Source organism: Ptychodera flava, chromosome 14, assembly GCF_041260155.1.
Source record: "Ptychodera flava strain L36383 chromosome 14, AS_Pfla_20210202, whole genome shotgun sequence".
NCBI classification, from domain to species: domain Eukaryota; kingdom Metazoa; phylum Hemichordata; class Enteropneusta; family Ptychoderidae; genus Ptychodera; species Ptychodera flava.
The window spans coordinates 203,860-223,229 of NC_091941.1; the positions used below are offsets into that span (position 1 = coordinate 203,860).

The 19,370-nt window shown below is 36.9% G+C and overlaps 2 protein-coding genes across 4 annotated transcripts; one reads left to right on the plus strand and one right to left on the minus strand.

Moving 5' to 3' along the window:
* Positions 1-441: 441 nt before the first annotated feature.
* On the minus strand, positions 442-15,489 carry LOC139148875 (AP-4 complex subunit mu-1-like). Of its 3 annotated transcripts, none has more exons than XM_070720303.1 (13): positions 15,348-15,489; positions 14,251-14,336; positions 13,587-13,693; positions 10,892-10,988; positions 10,092-10,201; positions 9,228-9,299; positions 8,920-8,985; positions 5,282-5,348; positions 4,789-4,948; positions 3,834-3,925; positions 2,527-2,625; positions 1,866-1,983; positions 442-1,201 (listed from the first exon to the last, which is right to left on the minus strand). In XM_070720303.1, exons 9-13 carry the CDS (start codon positions 4,939-4,941, stop codon positions 1,007-1,009), a joined length of 657 nt encoding a protein of 218 aa, XP_070576404.1. In that variant the 5' UTR covers positions 4,942-4,948; positions 5,282-5,348; positions 8,920-8,985; positions 9,228-9,299; positions 10,092-10,201; positions 10,892-10,988; positions 13,587-13,693; positions 14,251-14,336; positions 15,348-15,489; the 3' UTR covers positions 442-1,006. The 3 variants fall into 3 exon arrangements, with proteins under 3 accessions (XP_070576404.1, XP_070576406.1, XP_070576405.1); XM_070720305.1 differs by having other exon boundaries at positions 14,251-14,373; positions 15,361-15,450; XM_070720304.1 differs by having other exon boundaries at positions 14,251-14,332; positions 15,348-15,446.
* Positions 15,490-15,643: 154 nt separating this feature from the next.
* On the plus strand, positions 15,644-16,771 carry LOC139148874 (kelch-like protein 20). The gene has a single exon (XM_070720302.1). It carries the CDS (start codon positions 15,689-15,691, stop codon positions 16,637-16,639), a length of 951 nt encoding a protein of 316 aa, XP_070576403.1. The 5' UTR covers positions 15,644-15,688; the 3' UTR covers positions 16,640-16,771.
* Positions 16,772-19,370: the final 2,599 nt, after the last annotated feature.

Genomic DNA, 19,370 nt, shown 5'->3' on the forward strand with positions numbered 1-19,370 from the left:
TTCAACGACGGGAGCTTTTAATCCATGATACATCTCCACACTATTACAAAGTGATATATGTAGCTATGTAAACAAGATATTTGAAATGTGGTTAATCCTAACATGATATTTGAAATGCCGCGAATGAAAAGATATTTGAAATACAGCTAATTCAAACAGGATATTTCATTAGGGGACGACTGCATTAACTTGCATGGTACCTGAAACCCGAGTCCTTGCCTGAGCAACTCGGGTGACAAACAGAAGACTTTTAATCCCCAAGGTGTGAATGTTCCATTGTTATGTTTATCTAATCCAGCTGGTGCCATTGTAGTGCCATTATAGGAAAGGCAGGTCTGTGAAATTGATCCTCTAGGGAAGTACGGTATTCCTAAGTTAATGGAGCCTTCCCGTAATGTGAAATGCATATGGAATAAAAAAGTGGAATGAAACTCATAACTGTTAGGTACATCAGTGATATATTATTTCAATGAAATACATCACAAAAACTTCTGTATTGAGATATAGAGTACAGTACAGTATGCTTGTTTTAACGCAAACAGAAACATCTTAATTTTTCAATATATACATACAGAAAATTTAACATTACACAGTGACCTTGACTATCAAACCAGTTTTCTTTTCAGCAATATTTGGTTCATTTATAGGCAGTGGAGCAGTTGTCTCCGTTTTATTCAAGTTGCACTAAAGAACATAACATGTTGTAGACAGAGTTGAGGGTGCCATATGTAGGGTGCATTAAGTTTGCTCAGCATTCTAACTATAATTTTAATTATCATGTATAGACTACAAATCTCTCTAGTCATTCCACATTTGCAATTTCAATTGATTCTACCTGTGTTCTTGAGTCTCAGTTGATAGAACTTTCAAGTGAATGCAAAAAGCGACTACAAGTACCAGCTTCACTAACACAACATTTGGACAGGAACATTGCACTATTTGTATTTCACATGAGTTGATACAAGAGGAATGGAATTCTCGCAAAGATGTCTTTACTTGCTTAATGTCAGAGCCTGACCACATATGAATCTGAATGGGTGACGTATCTCACCCATCTTAGAGGAACATAGGAATGATCCTTGTCAAACACTCGTAAGAAACGGATCTGTAGGTGTGACAGCACACTCATTGGTATTTCAAACTCCACACTGATCGGCCCTATTTCCATTTTGGTTTGTTTTGAATAGTTTGAGACGGAAATCTGCAAATAAAAGAAACAAAAAGTGGAACACTCATGTTTCATAAACAGAATCTACAACTCACTTGATAATTAACCAATGGAAATTCTCTCTGATATCAGATCATTTGTATTCCTGGAATAGGATGGAATGGAATGGATTCAGTAACTTGTATTTCTGAAAGATTTTCATCCAAAACACCCACCTTCATAAAGATTGTGCCTAAAAATGCCAGAAACGTTTTGATTTTAGTTTCCATTAAGAACAATGATGAATGCATTGCAAAGTGACACTACACTATTTATAAATTTTAAAAATTTCAATCTCTAAGTAAATCACTCTTGTGAAGTTGATTTCACAGTCAAACAAAGAAACAACAGCAAACAAAATTAAATTGCATCTCACATTTGTGCCATAAACATTTTCTGTGACATTGATATAGTACATTAAAGAATATTCTTTGACCCTGAACATCTCATATAACCTTGGGTTTGGCACCTTTGAGTTGAAATAATTCAAGCATGGGATTAAATTTGAAGAGATTAGGATGAGAAATGTCACTTCATTGGCTAATAATGCCTAGCAATGTTCATTTCACAATTTTATGTTTGTTCATTGTGGTTTTTAAAAGTTCAATAAAGGATTCCCAGCTTCTAATGTCTTTAAAGAAAAGAGAAGTTACAATACCATAACTTTGGTGCCAACATCTGTAGAACCCTGTATTTTCTTGATTTTCCAGTAAACAAGCTTTTCCTTTGCCTTGTACTCCACAGTCTCCCCAGCTCCACTGATTGTACTTGTAACACTATCAAAAACAACCCCAAAGTACGATGTCATGAAGAGTTATGTCAGTGCTGGACAAACAGGATCACAGGGGTGCATTAACTGAATAAAATCACGTTTACAAATACAGAACTTGCCTTAGTAAGGAGATCTGTATAAGTCTACCCTTATGCTAAAATTGAATTTCCTTCTGCACATCAATATAAATGGCATCATTGATGACTGTTTGATGGCTGTGTAATGTAGCTGTGCCATTGCATAGAAACAGAGTGCAGTCATCACATCGCACACTCTGTGACATTTTAAACATCAGCTTTTCAACATTTCCTGTCCTGTCTTGCTGAATATGATTTATTCCCTTCAAAGTGATTTTTTTAATTCTTTAAGATTATACATGGATCATTTCTGTTCAAGGTGACACTTATTATGAAATTTACAATTTTATCAGTATCAAAATAAAAATAACAAACTGTGATGAGACATACAACACTATAATAGTCTTGAATGAATAGTGTAAATAAGAATAGAAATTTTTACTGTACAATGACAAGCAAATTATACTCACTCTAATGTTGTTTTTGGTACTGGCAGTCTGATGACAACATTCACAGCGTGATCTCTTGATGCAATGTCACACTGAACTTTTAGTTTCACACTCAGTTGACTGAAAGTTTGAATAAAGACAGAAATATTTTAATTTATATGGTTGCTGGATTGGACTGTGAGAGCCAGAGCTGACAAAATAAAATAAAAAATTAGCATCAATGTCTCTGTCTACTAAAGGGTGTGTTTACAAATACTTGCATAATGGGTTTACGGGAATTTGCTAAAGGGTGTGTTTACAAATACTTGCATAATGGGTTTACGGGAATTTGCTAAAGGGTGTGTTTACAAATACTTGCATAATAGGTTTACGGGAATTTGCTAAAGGGTGTGTTTACAAATACTTGCATAATGGGTTTACGGGAATTTGCAGAAAATTTGACAATTCCTACCATGTAACAGAAGGCAGAGATGGGGCAAGAATCCAGTACTTGCAATAATTAGTCCTGGAGGCAAGGGACCTGAAATATTCAGTATCTTGAAGCAGCGGTCCAGGATCCATGGGTTTTGGATGTAATATCTCCTCCATCTTATCAAAATAAACTCTCACTGATTTGTATGGCTAAGTTTTCATTTTTAATTGAAAACTAATGTTCAAAGTGAACAATAATATTTGTTTTATCATAGATTAAATGGGGCTAGATTAGAGGCTATAAGTAGACAGTCCTGGGACAAGGCCACCTCTTTGGTTCACATTTTTGGACAAATGAAAAAGAAAAAGTCAAAACACAAATACTGTACAATTAAATTAACTAACTACTTGACTTGCTTGAAATTTTATTTTGTAAAGTTACAGTTATGTTCACATACAAGTTTAGTTCAAAGAGTATGCTTTTCCTGCAAGCAGTATTGATTGACTCAATGCCATGAATCCCTCACAATGAAAGCTAGACTACTGAGGGCGCTATTCTGTCAGACTCTCATTGCAGTTCCGAATGGTACTGTATGTATAGTAGTAAAAATCACCAATTACTTCATTGTGAAAGTGATGATCATCATCAAAACTTTCTCAGCATCTGTCAGAGACCAACACAAATCTGGGTACTAACTTTTATAAGGCACTCAAAGCTCCTTTTTAATCAAATGTGGCATATTTCCCACTTACATTTACGGTATGTACATGTTATGCATGCATACATTGACACTGTCATGTATGCACAAAAACAGAAACCCTAACAACAGAACAGGCAACTTGGTGGTTAATAAAGCAAATAAATGCTAATGATCGTGTAAAAGTACAGCCATATTGTGATATTTGATGAGACATACCCTTTGTCTGGATCATCTTCAATGTAAGCAAATATCTTAAATGGTAGTGATGATGGCAGATCACCGGATATATGATAGGTTAGTAGTGTGAACTGAAAAAAAAGAGAAACCATCATTCATTAATATCACAATAGGGCTGAGCCACAAAGCTTGCGCAGAGTAAAATTGGAAATGAAATTTCAATTGAAAGTGATAGTTCACTTTTCATAAAAGTAGTTTGTTTGATAAAAACATTTTAGGGATGCTCTTTTTCTCTCCTTTATCACATGCATTGTTGGACTCACTGGCTACATGTACGGTATGGATGGCAGTGTAGCAAAGTGAAGACTGGCTACATGTACAGTATGGATGGCAGTGTAGCAAAGTGAAGCACCCCATTGCGCAGGAAATGAGTCAACGTTTGCTCTAGGCTTCTGGGCTTGCTTGTACGGCAGCTTCCTAGCCCTAAAGCATATCTGTCTGCGTCCTTTGTGCTGGGCCAGTGACCCTTAACACATGTCATGAAGGTTGCTATATATTTCATCCCAATTGACAATACATTGATGTGTTTTCATTAGTTTTCATAAGCATTATGGGATTGCAATGGCAGTAACTATGCCATAAAAATTGTTATTCTTTGTACTGCAGTGATACATACATATCAGTGAGCTGGTTGCCGTTGCCTTTGGCAGCCTGCTGCACAAAGCAAAACTAGGTGCTGTAATTTCCTCAGAATTTAGATGTTTAAAATTCAATATATTGTTCTAAAAAATTAAATTCAGTGCTATCAAAATGTGAAATGAAATAGTGTCAAAGGAAGAATAGTTGAAAAAAACAAAGGAAATCTACAATCATGCAAATTGTAAATTTGTCAAATAACTATTAGTCTCTCTCCATGTGACTACTGAGAGCAAATGTGATTCTGATTTTTGTGCATTTCCAACATACGTAACTATATATGGATGAACAGACTTACTTCACCTTCTGGCGGACTGACACTGATTATTTTACTGTGGTCAAATTCTTCCAAGTTGACACTTTGATGGAAGTTGATGCCATCTAACCTGACATGAGAACCATAGCCGATATGACTGGCTTTTCCGATGGCTAATTCTTCATTAAGACCCATCTGATATCTGTATAGAGGTAAATTGCATTGACTGTATTGTAAACATCACAAGCAGCCATTGTGGATTGCATTGCAAAACAAAATGATATGCATAAAAAACACTTGTAAATGTAAGACCTAATTTTACCGAGTACCTTGACATACTTCTGTTGGTCAAGATGACTTTTTATTTCAAAGGAATATTATGACTGACACTGAAAGATGCATCATTATTTAAGTTGCTATTCACAAGACAAACAAATTTGTTGTCAAATTATGAGATCATGACATGCAAAGTTGAAATTGCACTGTACGAATAAAATGATAGAATTTACCCGTTATGATGAAAGATGAAATTTACCTGGTGATCCAACAAGAAAACTCTTCATTTGTATCGAACCATCTAGTTCACTGCGTATTACACTGCCCTGCTTAGCAAAATACAAACAGGAAATTTATACAATTGTTTTCACTTGCTGTAATAACATTGATGACATAGATTTACTTTTGCCTCTGACAATCTCAAAACAATTACAGGTAAATTTCATCAAATATACAGTTGTAAAAAGAGATTAGAGTAAGGTCATTACATTTACAATTCTCTCACTTCGAGTTTTGCTATTGACTCTACATGTTGACATTTTAGGACAAGGTGATCATGTCAATTTTTGATACAATTTTGTTTAATGGTACCTAATTGGCTTTGGAATGAATAGAAGATGTTTTATTGCTTGAAATGGCAACTTGTACACACAAAAAATTGCCAAGACATATTTGAGAATTGTCAAAAGGAGTGTGCATAAAGAGTTACTTTGGAATGACTCAATTAAAGATAGACAGTAGTTTCTCTACTGTCTATGATTAAAAAGAAAACTACCTTCAGTTCAGTATTTGGTGAATACACTTCTGTTTAGTGCCACAACTTACGATTGCATATTAGTACGGCTATTTGTAATTGTTTGTAGGGGGCTTGTGAAATAGTTTTCTTACCCTTGTTCAGACTTGCTAAGCTGTACTGCTGTTTATTATGTTTTATATAAGTCAATACTGAATGTGTTCTCTTTACGGTCAATCCTATCAAAATTCTTCCATGCAATCAAACAGGCACTTGTAGCAAATCACATCACATCACAGTTACATCACAGTCACATCATATCACATTACACCAAATCACATCAAATCACATCACAGTTACATCAAATCACATCACATCACAGTTACATCACATCACATCATATCAAATCACATCACATCACAGTTACATCACAGTCACATCATATCACATCACACCAAATCACAGTTACATCACAGTCACATCATATCACATTACACCAAATCACATCAAATCACATCACATCAAATCACATCACAGTTACATCACATCACATCATATCACATCAAATCACATCACAGTTACATCACAGTCACATCATATCACATCACACCAAATCACAGTTACATCACAGTCACATCATATCACATTACACCAAATCACATCAAATCACATCACATCAAATCACATCACAGTTACATCACATCACATCATATCACATCACATTACATCACAGTTACATCACATCACATCACATCACATCACATCAATTCACAGTTACATCACATCACATCACATCAAATCACATCACATCACAGTTACATCACAGTCACATCATATCACATTACACCAAATCACATCAAATCACATCACATCAAATCACATCACAGTTACATCACATCACATCACATCACATCACATCACATCACAGTTACATCACATCACATCATATCACATCACATCACATCACATCACATCACAGTTACATCACAGTCACATCACATCACATCACAGTTACATCACATCACATCATATCACATCACATCACATCACAGTCACATCATATCACATCACATCACATCACAGTTACATCACATCACATCACAGTTACATCACATCATATCACATCACATCACATCACAGTTACATCACATCACATCATATCACATCACATCACATCACAGTTACATCACAGTCACATCATATCACATTACACCGAATCACATCTCACCCCAATCTGATTAAAATCAGATGTAGAGTACCGCGACGTCTGTACTTGCGCGGTATTCTCTTGCTGTGGCCTCTCACTACATCTGACCATCCCGATGGAAGGTCGCGTTCAAATCTCACGCTCTGAAGCAGCCAATCAGATTGCACGTTACGCGATCACAAGGTCGAGTTCGTAGATACGATGTCGGGTTCCCTAGATTTATCCATGTAAACATCTGATCATTGTTCAAATCTGCAGTGACAAATACCCGCGTTGCCGCCAGGACGCGCCCTTGCGACAATGTCCCCAAACCGGAACCCGTTGTCCCGCATTCTTGTGTACTGCGGGTCACCTCGGGTGCACTCGTGTGCGACTGTGTCGGATGTAGTCTACAAGTAATATATGTTACGAACAATGAACTTTGTTTTGCATAATTATTTCCAGGCTTGCACTTTAAATACGTACTTTTGGAGCTAGCCATGGTTAAAAGTAATTAAAACGTTACACTTGATATCATAATTTGCTTGACTGTAGTCCGTCTGAGTTCTGATTGGCGACAGATGCAGTAGACTGCTACAATTTCCTGAAATTCAAGCATAGTGACGCGGTCCTGGTAGCTTGAACTTTGTTCAGTGAAACTAATTTGTTGTAAGATAATACAAAATTTGATTGATAACTGACGCTTGTTGTCCCCAAAATGTGCAAAATGTCCCCAAAAATAAACTGTAGTGGGACACAGTGTCCCCTGACTTAAAATATCTGGCTGCAACACTGAAATACACAGAACGACGCAATTTCAAATTTAAGTTTGTAAATTTGTGGTTGATAGGCTGTCTTGTACACATTACCGTATAAGCTTACTGGAGTACATGAGTAACAGTAGAGCTGAGCAGCCAAAGCCGTGCACTGGGCGCTGCTCACTGCCCTGCCCTGCATATGATGCTGTTCCCGGCGTATATACGGCATCCCACCACAGCCCTGCTGACCTTGATAGGTGGAATACACGGCGACGACCGCGGTCCCAAATTGAACCTCACACGAAAAACTACCTTTTCTAACGGTGACTTCTTTTGGCCGAAATCAACTCTATTCCAATGTATGCCTTCCCAAATCACTTAAACGCTCATAGACTGCAAAAAAAATTGCTCTCATGACGTCCTAAACTGCTAGTTTACTAGCGATTCACGGTCAAGGGTCCAGGGGCCTGCCATATCTCGCAAGAACGTATCTAATGACATTATCTGATGAGTACGTTATTCGGCTGAAAGTAGTTAGAAAAGGGGTTTTTTCGTGCGCAGTCCAAATCGGGACCGATGTCACTGTGGGAGGCCATATAATGCTGAGAACACACAGCATTCTACACAAGGCTGGTTGCAAAGGCTGCCCGCATGATATTTGCATTTGCATAGTGATTAATAAAATGGATGTTCCAACATTAAAATTACAGACAGGTGGTTTTAAAATTTGCTGTGCGCCTGTGTTTACAACCGGGTGGATGGCTCGGTCACACACTTTGATGCCATTTTGATTTTCGTGCATCTTCTTGGCGCATATGCATGCTTGCGAGTCCAGTCATACCTATTGTTCTCTGTAAGGCGCCTTCTGATAGGTTGGCTGTTCTGGCCAGAGCACAAGATTTGAACGCGACCTTCTATGGGAGTTGGTCAGATATAGTGAGAGGCGACCGCAAGAGAAATACCGTGTACGCATAAGTAGATGTCGCTGTACTCTACATCTGATTTTAATCAGATTGATCTCACCCAAATAACATCACATCCAATCCCCACACCACACCACACCACACCACACCACATCACATCACATCCCATTCAAATCACACCACATCACATCACCCTACATGACATCAAATCAAATCATCAGCAATAGTCACCAGTTGACATTGGTGACAGTTGCACAATATGAAATAGTGGAGCAATACATCCATTGTCAGACTTACATTTGCAGCAATAAGTACAGTTAGCCTTTCAATGACGTCTACAAAGATTTCATTCTTCCGAGTAAGCTGTAAAGACATTTAAGAAAAATCTTTCCATTTTCCCATTCAAACAGAAGGACACGCAAATCAATATAAATAAATGTGCATATATTATCACACCACTGACAAAGCTTTGTCAAGTTAAGATTGAAACATAAAAAGAGGTTTTCAGTCATAACTTTGAAATACACCTGACAGACCTACTTGACCTTTGAAATGCTTGAAAATATCTTCACTTATCAACAAATCTATTGAAATAAATTACATACCTGTTCTCGTCTTGATGCTGATATTGGTTTATTGGCTGCAGTGCTAGGAGCAACTTGATGGTCAGCTCCAAACTGGTAAAATAAAAAGACATGAATGGTAAACTGGTGAGAAAAAGTCGTCAAATTATCACATTTGTATGTAAGTAAATAGTAAATGTTGACTTATCACTCATTTTACACTGTACAGGTTCACACAGAAGTAAAACACCAATGATGACTTGATGACAACGCTATGTGGTGTAAAAGAAAAGAATTGATGTAACAGGAAAGTTGTGATATCACAGAACACTTGAGTAAAACATTACAACAGGGTACAACAGTACACCATGGTGCAACAGTACAATGCACTGCAACTGTACGATGTGCTGGGACAATTATTAGTGGAGTAACACTACAGTACAATAAGGTGGAACATAAAAGATTGGTGCTACAGTACAACATGGTGCAACAGTACAACGTGGTGCAACAGTACAATGCAATGCAACTGTACGATGTGCCGGGACAACTATAAGTGGAGTAACACTACAGTATAATAAGGTGGAACATAAAAGGTTTGTGCTACAGTACAACATGGTGCAACAGTACAAAGTGGTGTGACCATACAATGTAATGCAACAGTAAAATATGGTGAAGACATAAAAGATTGTTAAGTGTATTGTAACAGCAAAAATGGTATGCAATGTACATGGCATGTTGTGCAAGAGCACAACTTCATCAAAAACTACAATGTGATGCAACACTACACAGTAGTACAACAATATGCAGGTAGCAACATGACAATACAGTGTCTCAAAACAATGTTGGAATTATGACTGATATTGTGGTTTGTCTCTTGAGAAATGTGACTGAATTTAACTGACTTACCAATCCGGAAGACACCACACCAGTTTGCCTCTCTGGCTTTATCAACACTGGATCATTTGTATATAGGCCTTCAGAGCTTCTGTAGATGTGTTTTGGGGACATCCAAAATCCTTAGAAAAGGGAAACATTTTCAATCACTTTTAATCTATGGTCATGTAGTTTTCACAAATAATTTTTTTCTTTCAATTTTTCTCTTAGTGAAAGATGGGACATGGATAAGTTTTCATTTATGCAAATTCTATTAATAAGCATTGTTTCAGTATTAAAGTTTTATGCTCATAATTCTTTATCAATCTGGAATATTCATGTACCTCACATCTTGCATTGTAATATTGTATGTAATTTTTGTCATCAAATAGCTACAATCTAGAGTATTTCATCTGTTTTCTCCTGTCTGTGTTGTCTTTAAATCTTGTAAATTGAATTACCGGTACATTGACAAAGAAACCAAGATGGAGGTCAAAAACAAAAGAAATCAGCTGTTTCACTGGATTTGATGTCATCAATCCAATATAATCCACAGTCTAAATATCCATGTTTAATTTTGTAACCCTGAAATGACATTCATGAAATGGACTTTAAATTGTAATGTTTTGGCACAAATAGCAGCTCATACAAGATTCATCTTTTCATCTTAGCAAGAATAGATTTATTACTGTTTATCAAACTCACATCAGTGACTGTGTGATAGCTTTATTGATGTTTATGTATGTGTAATGAATAGTTCAAATAATAGTAGAAGCTGTTTTATACCTTATGTACAAGTTACACTAGAGTTAGAGTAATTAGATGAAACTCACCATTACTTCATCCAGAAGCTCATAAACCAGAGCAAAGTTAAGTCGGATGGCTTCTTCATTGAGAATTCCACAATAGTCCTTGCACAAGTTGCTGACTCTGTAGTACAATTTGAGATTACCCATATATTGTAAAAATACCAGCAAGGACAGTATGTGCTCACTTTCGGTTTGAATTGGTCCATTCAAGAAATACTTAAACCAGAAAAACAAGAATAACAAAAGCAAATAAAGTCTGCAACTTAGGTATTGGAGGTCATCTTCAGGAACATGCATATCAACTTCTATAGCAATGGGACAAGCAGATCCTGAATACATTAGCAAATGTCAACAAAAAATCAGCCAGAGAAAGCTTGACAAAAAGAAAAGGTGGGAGAGTGGGGAAAACATAAAGAGTGGGGGAAAAAAATGTAGAAAGGATCCGGTAAAAAAGTAATGCTACCTCATGCTACCTCATCAATCTTCTAGACCTTACCCCCTCCTGAATATCAAATGTGTCACCCCTTGGTATTGACCATGTTTACAATGGCCAGATGGCAGGAAGTGTATTACAACCTTAGGGATTTTTTAATTAATGGTATGAGTGCTATCATTCCAACGTAAACAGCTACAGATAGTGAAATGCCTTACACTGTGGGGGGTGATTATAACATCTGGAATTATCCGGATCCAAATTTCTCATCAGTTCTTGTGTCTTACATGCAAAAGTTGCAAAAATTGGTCCACAATGAAAAAATTAACCTCAGCTTTGTTTTCTGGATCAAATTTTACTACAAATTGATACCAAATATGACAAAATTATGTTCACAGCCTTCAAAACTGTCTCACAATATATCCTGGGTTGGTGTAGGTCATTTAAGGTCACAAACTGAGAAAATTACCTAAAATATACAAATTTAGGGGTTTCTCAACACTTTGAGCAGAAAATTTATCTAATAACATTCCTCGGGACTTTTATACAAGTTACAAAGCTATCAGACAAGTAATTTTGAGAACAAGTTTTCTTGACCAAAAATGACAAAATTACCTTAAAAAATACAAATTTGTATATTTCAAGACAATTTCCACATATCTAACTATTGTCATCCCTGGACATCTGTATACCAAATATAACAGCTGTCTGTCCAGCAGCTTTAAAGAGAAAATATTTTTTGAGATTTTTTGACCAAAAATGACAAAAATTGCCCCAAATCAGTAATTTTTACAATTTTGTCGTAATTTCGACAATTCGAAGGGTAACACCCTTGTAAAAATCCAACCCAAATTTGAGAGCAATTGGGCCGGCGGTTTCAGAGAAGAATAATTTTTAATGTTAAGTCAGAAAAATAACTAGGAACTTCAGCAAAAATACAAGATTCAAGATATCTTCACAATATCTATAAAAACTGTATAAGGTTCACCTAAGGTACTTGCACACAAATTTTCAAAGCAATCAAAACATTAGTTTTTTACGTATTAATTCTTGACCATTTTCACATTTTTAAAGCTCATTTGCATAATTTTGGCAAAGCAAACTTCATTTGAACAAAATCTCATCTATAGCCAGGATGCATCCACACACCAAATACCAACGTAAAAAGTGCAGCGGTCGCAGGGTTTTTGATGTTGACAGACATACTATACGTACACACATATATACATACATACATACATACATACATACATACATACAAACACCTGTGCACCGACTTCAGCTTATACGATGACCTCACATTGGCATACCAAATGTGAGCTAAAAATCTGACTGCAATGTTACCACTATTTCACAGATTACTTCAAAGGAATCCGAAAGACACTTTGATGTTTTCACTGATAACATTTGAATTCAATCCAAATTATCATTAGGATTTTACAGAAGCATTGTGAATAGGGTCATACAGTTCAAGTGAAAATAACATGGATGAGTAACAAGCAATTTGGTCAAAAGCAAGTATTTTCAGTCACAATATATTGTTGGCATCTGTAATAACAAGTCAATGTTTTATTTTTCATTTGTCCCTAGCAAGTTAGACATTTGAGTTAAATTATGTGACCCTACACATTTCATGACAGCATATTAGATTGTATATTCTGCATTTTTGTCACTTTTAATTCCAACTGTTGTAGTCATTCTAAAATGAGTCGCACATTCAACATTTTAGACTCTATTTTTTTTTTAATCTCCACATTTGTCAGTTCAGACTGACGTTTCAGTTTGTCTTGTCAAGGTCAAACTTTGTCAAACAACGCAAACCTAAAATGTAACGTGCCATATGTCTATTTCTAACATGTCAAATATACTTTATTGAAGAAAATTTTAACTTATTTTTGTATCACACTTTTATTGCCACAAATGTGATGCAAATCCTATATTTACAACAAGCAATAAAAATATTGTTATTATTAATATCGATATGCAGTTCATTTTAGGTCGTCTACCAATGTCACACTCTAATATATCAATCAAGAGTGGATGTAAAATTAATTGTACAGACCTAAAATGTAACATCCAGTCTAACATGTCTGTCCAAGTATGCAGCGCATTTTAGGTTGTCTACCAAAGTTAAATTCAAAATTGTGTAAAATTCAGATCTGCATGTAAAATTTATTGTTCAGACCTAAAATACTTAGGGTCTTGCATATCTTATATATCAAATGTGCAAAGTACCGAGAATATACACTTGGAGAAAGTACATTTTGTCATCAAACATACACTTGCCTTGTCAGGAATTCCAAGACTGTAAAAGGTTGAACATCTTGATTGACAGTACAAACAAAATAGAGGTCATTGCACTTTATGTAGACGAAGAATGAACCATCCACTTCCTTTATGTGATAGAAAACAAATAAATAAACAGATAATCAATTAGATAAATGAATAGAATACTTCACAAACAATATCAGATTAATTGCCATTGCTGGTAGCAAATAATCAATGATCCATTAAGTCAATGATCACATCATCATAAAATGTTCAGTGTGATGCAAAGGACTCAATGTCAATCTGCATATGAAATCTAGCAACAAACAAAATAACCACACCAATCAGCATGACACATCTGTGAAAGTACAAATCTCAGAGAGATTTCTATACATACATGGGGCAGTAATAACATTGGCATCCTAGGAACCTTGATGAAGAATTCATGTATCAAAATGCATAATACTCATATGCAGTAATAATAGCAATTTCACTGTCATTAGTTTACCCTTTATTTGTTAATATCTTCTGGGATAATCAATTGTTTTTCATCCTCACAGGTCATCTTAATTTGCATACATGTAAGAGATCACAAGTACTTATGATCAGCACAGTGTCTACACCTCAGCCAGACAACATGCATTGATCATACAGTAACTGTCCAGATCGACCTGTTACTTACCAGTATTGGTGGTGGATGTTCACCCTGGTAATGATGTAACTGTTGAAGAAAGGTTTCTGAAGCTGCCTTTATGCCATCGCATCTGTCTAGATTTTGTCAAGAAATATGTTGAATCTTCAAAGACTGAAATCAGTCACAGAAAGAGGCCAATAAGAGGTTTTCACAAAAGGCTTGAGGGCTGTAGCAGATCATCCTCCCTTCCTAACGCTTATGGCCACACCGTAAGATATACATGTACCTGGAAAATCTTTCAGTCCAACTGTAGTTGTCTCATTTTTTCAATTATTTTGGGGGTTTTTTATTCTTTTCTTTGCTGAATCAGTCACTTATTTATGTATTTATGTATTATTTATTTATTTATTTATTTATTTACTTATACATATACTTTTTCTTTCTCCACACTAGATTTACAAGTTGGTTTGCTAATCTTGTTAGTTTGTCTTTGAACTTTTTTATATAAACCAAACTGAGGCAGCCTGAGCCTCTTGTAGTAAAGTGAGGCAATTCTGCAAAATAATTTTCCTTTCTAAATTTGAGTCATACAAACATGGTCATACAAACCATTGTGAAGTGCAGCCCTTCTTGTGAATCTTTTTTTTCTGTTGTGAGCTTTTTCTCATTTTTAAAGATCTGAGTGCATGTTGGGATTATAGCTAATATGCAAGTTCTAGCAAGTAAATATTGTTTTATCTTCGCATGAAGTAATAAATTGTATCAAGGAATTTCATCCGTCTGAGATGAACCCTCTGTGTATGGACCATATCCATGGTGAAAGTGTACACAGCACTAAACATTCGACTCAATTCTCTTTCCAATTTCATGCATTCTTCGCTAATGTCTCCATCGTACAATAATTCCAATAACTCTCCCACACACTGTTAGGAGTTGCTGTTGATGTCCCTCATTGCCTCAGTCACGTCATAGATTTTGGCACCTCCATGGTTACGCGCCCCCCCCCCCCCCCCCCCCCCCCACAATGGGCGCCGCGTACATGGGGTATTAGTGTCGAACGGCTAGGGCTGCGAACCACAGAAAAAAATCATTTGCCTGGCAAACGCGTATTAAATTTTAACATATAGACCTGTTGTAAAGGATACAAATTTTGTTTACCAACGTGTCTCCTCCAGATGACAAAATAAACAGCTGCGAAAGCATGGCTATGAACTGAAGTTCTTCAAGGCATTTCTCAACACTCACTCTACCGTAAATGGGTAACTATGTTCATTTGCGACAAATTGTACAACCAGATTTTCATTTGAACATTGTAGCTGAGCAGGGTTTCATATTTAGAAACTAGTGTCATGATATCTACGTTTTCTGTTAAATATTGCCGTTTTTTTCGGTTGGAAGATCGAGCTATTTCAAAGCGATATCTTGACTTGAACGTAAAGCGGTACTTCAGGTCAAACAAAGTGACCCATTCCCCTCACGAATCACGATGGCGCCGAAGACAAGTCGTCGCAGTAGCCGCCGTAAGAAAACAAAGGTTAATGATAATCCCATAGAATTTTCCAGCAATGGTGATCATGCAGGTGAGCTGTTAGAACAGCTAAACTTGCAAAGACAGGAGGGAGAACTTTGCGACGTTGTTCTTGTAGTGAACGGACGAAAGTTTCCAGCCCATCGCAACGTCCTATCTGCATGCTGTATGTACTTCAAAAGCATGTTCTCAGGAAGTCGCTTCGCCGAAAGTCGTCAGAAGGAGGTAAAACTGCGGTCATTGAACCCATCAGCTGTTGAAACTCTACTAGATTACATGTATACCGACAGGATCACAATATCTGTCAGTAACGTAGAAGATATAATAGCGGCGTCAGATTTATTCCTGATGCAGAAAGTTCGGGAATACTGTGCTGAGTATTGGACCAAGACTCTCGGTGTAGACAACGTTCTAACGGCTTACAGGAACGCGGACACTTACAATCTCGACAACTTGCGCAACGAAGCCGAGACTTACCTCAGCAAGAATTTCTCCAGTATCGTGGAGAGCAGTGGGTTTGTCTCCTTTCCCAAGGAGGTAGTAATTGTGATGATCAAGAGCGATTTCATCGAGGTCGAAGAGATCGATACGTTTTTTGCCGTTATGAAGTGGGTCAATCACAACGTGGACGAACGAAAGCAGCATCTAGATGAGCTCATGTCGTACGTTAGACTGCCCCTCATGCCTGCACACGATCTTATAGGTTATGTGCAGAAAGACCCTCTTGTCTCTGCGTCAGAATGGTGCAAAGAGTTGATCCAGGAAGCCATGGGGTATCAGCTTCTTCCTGAGAACACGGTGAACAGCAAAATCAACGAACCAGGCCAAGATATGGCAACCGTGATGAAGTCATCTTTGCTGTTGGTACTACTGGTACTGAGGGTGATGACCTACCTGATAAGTGGCTGACAAAGTGCTATGTGCCAAGACTTAACATGTGGTACTCACTGGCTTCACTGAATGCGAATTCAGTGCAGGGTCTTGCTTACTGCAAAGAGTTTGTGTTCTGCTTATGTTACAATTTCTCATCTGAGCAAATGGATCTGTACAAGTATGACATCGTGACAAATGCCTGGTCAGAGTGTGCCCCTGTCAGCAGGACAATGCATGTCATTCGAAACCAGGTACCAAATGGTGACACCTGGGTTCAGCTTGTCACTTGTGAAGAAAAGTTATACATGTTCTCAAGTGTTCTTAACTCTCAGACAAACTTAGTACAGTCGATGAGCGTACGCTATGACCCCAACACTAACAAGTGGGATCAGCTGCCTGACATGGAAGTTGGTCGATTGTTTTTCTCTGCAGTGGCCAAAGGTAGCTTTGTTTATATCATTGGTGGTAAGGTATCCGATGGTGACAGCACTGTGGAAGTAGAGTGCCTAGATACAGTGAGAGAGACTTGGACCTTCAGGAAAGAGATGCAGTTAGCCAGACACAGCATGAACATATGTTTTGCCATGTCAGACGGCACAATTTTGGTTTCAGATTACGAATGTCGTGATCCTGATGTCTATGACCCAGAAAATGATATGTGGACATCATTTGAACATGAAATTGAACTGGCCGAATCCCTGCCTGTGTTCTTCACTGACTGCCCTGGAGGAAATGAAATGAACTCTGTATTCACAACGGCAACAAATTCTCTGTACGCCACCTGTGAAGCCAGCTTTGATGAAAACCTAGCAGCATGGTACAGATTTCATATGGAAGAGAGAAAATGGGTTCCATGTGCATCAATGCCCCAGTTAATAATGCCTTTCCTATGTGCAGTGAAATAAAAACTCTGGAATTTGAGATTCAGATCAGATTCGTGGTGTAGGATGCAGACTTGCTACATATATAGTAATGGCAGACAAAAGGTTTTGCAACTATCTCTTTTAATGTAGCCAGCTCATGATGCAACTGTGGTTCCCAGACATTTCACAACGCAACTATGTCACGCCATGCTATGTCATCACATACCATTTCGCACCAATTCCCAAAACAATCACTTTGCACTGAAAGAACCCTGTACCAAAACCTCTTTTGCCTCAAGAATTACATCATCCCAAACCTTTTCACCTCCCCCCCCCCCAAAAAAAAAAAAACCTACCAAACAACTTTGCCCCAAACTATTGCCAACTGGTAAAACTGAAAATAATCAGTCTCTGCCCTTGAAGTTTACAAAGTGTCATGGGGTGAGATAGAACTTGGAATGGGTAGCCACAGCTACCCACTTATAATACAGGCAAATATTCAAATGCAAAGCCATGCAATTTTCTTCAAACAGAATGCCTATTTCTCAAATTCAGCTTGGTTAATAAGGTAAGGTAACATGCTGCAATGAAATCTTGCCATCAAGCTGTGTGAAATCAATGCTTTGTCACTGTGACTGGAAGTCACATTGTAACCTGTTGGTAAGCTTCCTATAAGATTCATAGACAGTTTTTAAATTTGTACTTAATTATCAATTTACAGCGGAGCTTGTTGAAGATTGTGTGGCAGATTATATTCTTCATTCATCTGAATGTGAATCCAAACATGAAATGGAGGAGCAGGAGTAATAAAAGTAGACTAGTATTTAAAGCCCTATAGCTGTTCCTTTTTGCATTTATTCTAAAGATCGTTTGAAATTGCATGCCAGTCATGTAAAAAATGTTCACCAAACAGAATGTTTTTCAAACATTGGAGATGAATGTGCAACTTAGATTTAACTACTAAATAATATTTGAGCTGCATCTCAAATATAGCCGTCATACATATACAGGTGTTATCCATCACCAAGGATTGAAATAGTGACATGTTTAATGACAATATGGCTTACTAACGTGAAGCCAAGAGATCTCCCAAAAGATTGGATAATTGTTTCTGATAAGCAAAATAAAAAAAAATACAGTAAAATGGGGTTTTAAAGTAGTATGTGCTCCAAAATATGTGCTTTGAAATACTTAAACGTTTGTTCAAATTTCAGTATAAAGGAAACTTTAATCATTCCCTTCCGAAATCAAGAATGAAAACATGGTCACCATGCAAAATTTTTTACCAGAGAAATATATGACCCAATATGATTGACCCTTGAAATTCAAAATGGCCACCATTCCTGTGTTAAACCCATTGGGATATTAAATTTTCGATTATCACAAAAATGAGCTAATGAAAAAATAGTTACTTGATTAGCTTCAAAATAAGCCTCAAAATACAAGTGGTTACTAAAACAATTTTGAGCGTCCAAACATCTGTCCCCAAGGCAAATTCTGACTGAACACAGAATTATGATAAAAGAAAGTTAGGCCAAGAAAAATAGCAAGTTTGTTTCTCATCCTATACATATTTCAAAAATGATGTGGTGACGCAGTTTTTTTGTATTCTTCAATCAACTAGAATGCGGAAAGAAATATGAAAACAACATCGGAATGCACGCAGAGATAAATGTACAGCAGTGTTGCTTTATTCTTTTGTATAGCAACAGTGCTGCGGTTTGACTTTTAGTGCAGCAATACACAGTTTTGACAACGTAATATAACAGTGATATATGTGTACAGATCTGAATGGAATGTTAGTGTAATTATTTTGTTTACGGTTCTGCTTTATACAGCACTGTGTTATGCACTATCGTTTTTCGCTTTTTTGCGTTTATCTTTTTGTATTTCCTCATGAGTAG

What these genes read in the sequence shown, in the direction of transcription:
- LOC139148874 (XM_070720302.1), top strand. Translation starts at nt 15,689, where the DNA reads ATGGCGCCGAAGACAAGTCGTCGCAGTAGCCGCCGTAAGAAAACAAAG.
- LOC139148875 (XM_070720303.1), bottom strand. Translation starts at nt 4,941, where the DNA reads ATGGGTCTTAATGAAGAATTAGCCATCGGAAAAGCCAGTCATATCGGC. An exon ending in TCAGTCCGCCAGAAGGTGAA is followed by an intron (nt 3,926 to 4,788) that starts GTAAGTCTGTTC and finishes CTTTTTTTTCAG; the next exon opens with TTCACACTACTAACCTATCA. An exon ending in GAAGATGATCCAGACAAAGG is followed by an intron (nt 2,626 to 3,833) that starts GTATGTCTCATC and finishes TCAAACTTTCAG; the next exon opens with TCAACTGAGTGTGAAACTAA.